Genomic DNA, 6,386 nt, shown 5'->3' on the forward strand with positions numbered 1-6,386 from the left:
TGTGTGAATGAGCAAACAAAGGCTTATGTGTTCAGTGAGAATGAATCAAATGAATCAAGTGATGGAGTTCGATTCTTTAACTCTTTCTCTGTGAATGTGTGTGTAGATAATGATATCAGTCTCAGTCCAAATATTCTGAAGAGATTCTATCGCTTTATATGATGAACAGTTTGAATTTAGGCTTTTATTCACATGTAAACATTCATCAGCTCACATCAGTTGTGGTAAACGGGAGCATGTTCATTCTCGTGTTACGCAGCACGTTTGAGCTTCCGGAAGAGGTTTGTTCTTGTGCGTCATTCAGGTTCAGTTGAGCTTCTGTTTATGATCGCTGATCAATGTTTACATGCGAGTAAAAGCCTAAATTAAATCTGTTGATCATAAAAAGCAACCGAGTCTCTTCAGAAAATTAGGACTAAACCACTCGATTCATATGGATTACTTTCCTGATTTCTTTATGAACTTTTTGAAGCATCAAAGTTTCAATTGCGTAGCTGTCTATGGAGGGACAGAAAGCTCTCAGATTTCATCAAAAATATCTTAATTTGTGTTCTGAAGATGAACGAATGTCTTATGGGTGTGGAACGACATGAAGGCGAGTAATTAATGACAGACTGTTAACTTTTGGGTGAACTAACCCTTTAGTTGTCCTTTATCGTCTCTCTCATCCTCTAGCGGCCACAGTTCGTGTGCGATTTACTTGATTTTTTATTTTTTATGTAAATGCCAGTCACATTACAAACAATAAGAACGACAATAGTGATTTCCAACATATAGTATAAAAGTATTGAACAAATATAGACTACAACAAATAGAAATAGAAAATATACAGTATAATATAAATAATAATACAGGTAAAAAAAAAGGGAAAAAATAATAGTAAAAGAAATAGTATAAAATAAAAAACAATAAAAAATATATATATATATAAACAGAAAAAAGAACAGGCATGAGATCATCATATAAATAGCATAAAAGCTTCACATAGAGACCTAGTGCGTTTTGCTTTACTGTTTTTCAACCAAAGTAATAACTTCATATCTATCTGAAATAACAAAAAGTTGAGTTTTCCTTTAGCCCACTTCTGTTTATGAATATGGTATTTCCCCATAATCAAACAAAGATTAACAATAAAGGACACATTTTAATCTTTGTCTGTTAAAATAAAATAATACATCTTTTTCAGAAAAGTAAACTTTCATGCCTAAGCATTTACAAATCTATCCAAAACATTTTTCTATAAATGCTGTTAAAAAACAAGTGGACATTTTCTTTCTCAGTTCCACAGAAATCACATGTAACACCTACATCAGAAATCTATACCTAAACCATTGATATCTGCAGTCAATGCACTCAAATTTAGAAAGATTTACTTGATTCATAAACGACACTCTGAGCGTCCAGAATGCCGTCAGGTCGAATTCTTTACTGTAGAGTTGTGGCTGCAGAACTCTGTGGATCTGTGTGGCGTTTAAGATGAACAAGTGTCCTTAAAACATCAAACGTGTCTCAATCTGAAGTAAATCGTGCTGTTGTAGTGAGTATCAGCTGTGATCAGTGCGGCTCATCATTTCTAAAAGAAAATACTGGAAGAACGGCGCCAAATCCCTGAAATAATCTGTTTTCACAAGTGCCTGTAAACGAGTGTAGGCGTTACTGACTCGAGCTTTCAAACCAGTGTTTCTGTTATTTTAGGTGATATTACTTTTCAAGAACTGTGTTGTTGTCAGTGTTTATTTCTATTGACTGATGTCGGATTGACGGGTGCACGCAGAACACGCCCACCTCCCCGCGCGCGTTGGAGCGCGCCTTCATCAGTGTGCGGGAGCGCGCAGTCAGTGTGGAATGATGCTGCCGGCGAGTGTGCACGCGGTTCAGATGGTCGGGTAAGAGTTTACGGTGAATTCCCGTTTTCATATTTTAAAGTCGTCAGTGTGAATAACTCTCCTGTCTTGTGTTTTGATAGTTGTCCTGTGATATGGAGACCGTGGGATCTTTCAACAAGAGAGACACAATCAAATAAAGTAACATTTTTATTTCACTTCAGCTAACAAAACTATGTTCTAAGAAAGTTTTGCTAACATTCCCAATATGAAAACGTTACTTTTGATTGTTCTCTGCATGTTTTAAAAACGTTTTTTCTTGGTTATGCGAACGTTTAGAAAAAAAATCAATTTGATCATTTTGTAAACATTATGGGAACGTTACTTTTGAATGTCCTCTGAACATTAAAAAATAGTAATTAAATGTTAGTAATAGTAATGTTAGACAAGTGTTCATGTTTCAGAAAAAATGTTCCATGAATGTATAAATAACGTTTTGAGAACATCATTAAAGACCAGAAAACTCTGAAAGAACGTTCTATTAACGTTACTGGAAGAACGTTTGAGAGAACATTGCCAGAACATTCCCTGTTAGCTGTGTTTTTCTGTTCATTGATATGTTGATTTCAGAGTCTTGTAAGTTCTAGTGTTTGTTCTTGTGTTCAGATGGTTTCTGGAGGCTCGAGGCGGGTTCAGGCGTCTGAAGATGTTTTCCATCATCCTGTGAGGTCTGGAACCAAAGCTCTTCCTCTTCATTCATAAGTCAAGAACACTTACATGTTAATTAGATCTCAGAGTTTTCAAATATCACTTATTGGTCAGAAGGAAGCTCTTGTTTGTTATGTTTCTGACGGATCACATCCATCCGCAGGCTGTTTCTGCCCAGATCCAGGATGCAGGAATATCTGTCTCATCTGGGCAGGACGGTTTTGGCCAGTTTCCCCGTTCAGGCCACGCTGCACTTTTACAACGATGACGATTCCAGCTCTGAGGAAGACGACGATGGTGAAACAGACAGCCATTAAAGACAGATCTGCACGTCCATCACATGAACTCACTAGTGAGCTGTGCGTGAACCGTACGACCGCCAGAACACTGTTTAGGAAACAAGCCGTGTGAATGAGGATCGGAAACCCTGCGATATGTTACAGGAAACGGTGCTGATCCACGGAGATTCTCACCTGAGACGAGCAGGTATACGGCGCGACAGGTCGGGTCACGCGGCAGCGAGACGGGTCACGCCATCAAAGAGAAAACAGACCTTTGATCTGAGGAACATCCGTTCACATCATCCCACATCTGGGAACGTCTTTAAGGTGTCTTTAAATATTATCCCTGATAGTGTTTCATTAGTATGTTATCATTATTTCCATTATATCATTATTGTAACTAATCATTATTTTAATGTTTATTACTGTGAAGCTGCTTTGAAACAATCTGTATTGTACAACTTCAGAGAAATAAATCTGACTTGTTATTGCTGGAAATCTAAACACAAATAAAAACATAAATTGCTCAATATGCATTTGAATCCTCCATCATTTATTAATAATTATAACAGTGTATAAACTTTAAAAACAGGCTTTAGCTTATTTAGAATATTGAACGGCAGTGTGTGCTTGAATAATGCAAAGAAACATTAATAATAATAAGGATCTAAAGAAAGTCATTGTTTTCTATGGAAGCTTGTTTCCACCACAAAATAAAAAAGGAATTCTGACTTTTAATCTCATAATTATGACTTTTTTCTTGCAATTCTTGCAAAACAAACTCGGAACTGAGAGAAGTAAAGTCATAATTGTGATAAAATTTTTATTTTTATTCCATGGCAGAAACAAGTTTCCATAATATTATAATAAAATAAACATGAGAAAAAGAAAAAAACAACAGTAGTCTGTTTTTCTGCAGGCGGTGGCGGCAGCGGGGTCACGGGGTCGAGGGTCACAGGTTAACTGGTGACTGGCCACCTGACACCGGTGTGTTTACTCATGAGGGTCATCAGGTGCAGACGAGCAGGAACACGTACCTGCTGCAGACGGATTGAAGAGATGATGGGCAGATAGTGAGATGACCGTTTCACTTCTAGTCTGAGGTCACAGAGGTCACGGTCTGACCAAACAGCCACACAACATGACGAGCACAACAGCAGCAAAAAAACAGGAACAGGAACTTAGTTTCTGAGAAAGATGTGAAAACCCAGTGATGTTTAAAGAATGGGTTTTTTAAGCTTTATTCAACTGCTTAATGTCCACGAGTCCGTCAGGGGTCAGCGGGGTCACGACGGCCCGCTCAGGTTCATCAGAAAGTCAAATCTCAGGCCTGTCACATGCGGCTGATGGATCTGATCATCTAAACCCTGAGCAAACGCCACACGTCTGCACTGATGACAGAGACGGACGCCGTCACACATATTCACTGCTCGTGGTGATCCAGGTAAAACAAGTGGTTTATTTCACTGATGGGAACGTCTCTGAGTCTGGGAATCACTCCTTCTTGATCCTCAGCCATGCACTGACTCTTGGCATAGCGATCTAAACAAACAACCAGAAATCATTTCATTTATCCATGCAAGATGTTTAACCTGTTCACTGTCACCCCCTCTTTGAGAATAGATCTGAATGGTTGTAATTCATGCAGATTAATGCAGAAGTGAAAGCAATAAAAGTGTAAAAAAGTTATAGAAGTTACTGTAAAGCAAACCTACTGAACAAACATTTTTTATTCTATACAACATGTATATTTTACAAAATAATTTGGACTCTAAAGTTGCTAAAGTCAAAGCCACATGTCTAACCATGCTGTGCTCCAAATTTGAAGTTGATATCACAAAACTGAGCTGCTAGAAAGTTACCCTTTCCATGGTAACACAAAGTTTAACCTTTTCACCTGTGATGTTGTGAATGTGATGTCACCTGTGATGTTGTCCACTGATCTGAGCGGAGCTGTGTTCATCATATTCACCCCAAACAGCAGCACAAAACAGGAAGTTAAAGTGACCAGCAGGTAGATGGGAGCCGCCAGAGCCCAGTATCTGAAAACAGACGAGTGCAGGACGTTAGTCTCGCATACGTTAAGATCTAAACACAAGACAAGAGTTTCACTCACTTCTGAGGCCAGTAAGTCAATCCAGCAGAATGAAGCCAGGCGTCGGGAACAAAAGCCCACACGACATACAGCACTAATGGGAGCAAATAAACAACAACACGTGTTCAACACACCTGATTTCATCTGAAGAATGACTGTTTACTATTGTCTTTGCTCAATATCTGCTTCACAGCAGAACTGAATTCTGTTCCTGTTTATCACTGTAAAGCTGCTTTAAAACAATCTGTATTGTATAAGGCGCTATAGAAATAAAGTCAACCTGACTTGACAAACCTGTCGCTTGATTTTATTAATCACAAAAAAGACTTCAAATAGGTCAAGAAATTGAAAATCCTGTGACTGTTTTCATTAGTGTTTTTAATGTAACACCTTCCAAATACTTCCAAGATCATAGATGTTTGGATCATAATCATGTCGTTGGATGATTACACTGTGTAATGCTCAATTTAATTATTATAGTCTGACAGAGGTATTTTGATTGTTATTCACAACATCTTAGAAAATTCATTTTTATGATAATTTGTCACTGGTTTCTTTGTCACTGGATTAATTACATTTTTGATATATGACACACACACACACACATATATATATATATAATGTATGTATTCATTCATTTAGCAGATGCTTTTATGAGTAACAAACAGTTGAGTCAAAATAAAGAACAAAAGTCAGTCAAGTTGTCTGTTATGACAAGTAATCATGTAAAATCATACATCAAAAAATCATACAAACAGATGTTTCTAAACAGATTTTTATAGTTTGAATAGTAGAGATGTTGGAGAGACGTACAGAACCCGAACTGAGATCCCAGAAACAGCACAAAGCCGTAGATCGCTCTCTCAGGAAGAGGAGACGGAGAGTTTTCCACCATCATCAACACATTAACAGATACTTGCTTCTGCTCCTCGCTAACGTTAAAAGCTTCGATGAATCTGACAGTTTGAAAGAATGAGATGATTATAAATAATACAACAATGTCCCTTCTCTCGGTTTGTTTCGTCGCGTCTCTGCGCAGGAGCGCCGCGTTCTGCTGCCCCCGAGCGGACTGGAGTCTCACAACACACGCGTGGTAATAATTGCGACGGTTATTTCGTATTTGTGCACATGGAGAACCTCTCAACAAAAAGTGAGTCAGTGATTCCAAAACCAGTTCAAACACAATAAACAGCTTTAATACAGAGTCAAATTATAAAGCTTTCTTTAGCAGCTGTACATACGCGCGTGTCTGTTAGAGAATCCTCGCAGCTTTTCATTTTCTCTCACTGTATGTGATGAAATCTATGTATGACATTTCATCCTAAAGCGATTATAGGTTCACCCAGAGTACCGGTACGTATTTATTTATTCATTAATTCATTCATTTATGCGATTTTGTGTACGTGTGGTAGCAGTACGACATTTTTTCGTAAATTTAGAAGAAATGTTAGTAATCAGGACGTGTCATTCTGCAGGCGA

At 38.0% G+C, this 6,386-nt stretch overlaps 1 protein-coding gene across 2 annotated transcripts; it reads right to left on the bottom strand.

The window, feature by feature from the left end:
• Nucleotides 1-3,344: 3,344 nt before the first annotated feature.
• On the bottom strand, nt 3,345-5,989 carry pigp (phosphatidylinositol glycan anchor biosynthesis, class P). Of its 2 annotated transcripts, none has more exons than XM_051911488.1 (4): nt 5,721-5,989; nt 4,929-5,001; nt 4,736-4,854; nt 3,345-4,354 (listed from the first exon to the last, which is right to left on the bottom strand). In XM_051911488.1, the coding sequence occupies exons 1-4, from the start codon at nt 5,803-5,805 to the stop codon at nt 4,236-4,238; spliced, it is 396 nt and encodes a 131-aa protein (XP_051767448.1). In that variant the 5' UTR covers nt 5,806-5,989; the 3' UTR covers nt 3,345-4,235. The 2 variants fall into 2 exon arrangements, with proteins under 2 accessions (XP_051767448.1, XP_051767447.1); XM_051911487.1 differs by having other exon boundaries at nt 4,710-4,854; nt 5,721-5,949.
• Nucleotides 5,990-6,386: the final 397 nt, after the last annotated feature.

Source organism: Ctenopharyngodon idella, chromosome 10, assembly GCF_019924925.1.
Source record: "Ctenopharyngodon idella isolate HZGC_01 chromosome 10, HZGC01, whole genome shotgun sequence".
In the NCBI taxonomy this organism is placed as follows: Eukaryota; Metazoa; Chordata; class Actinopteri; order Cypriniformes; family Xenocyprididae; genus Ctenopharyngodon; species Ctenopharyngodon idella.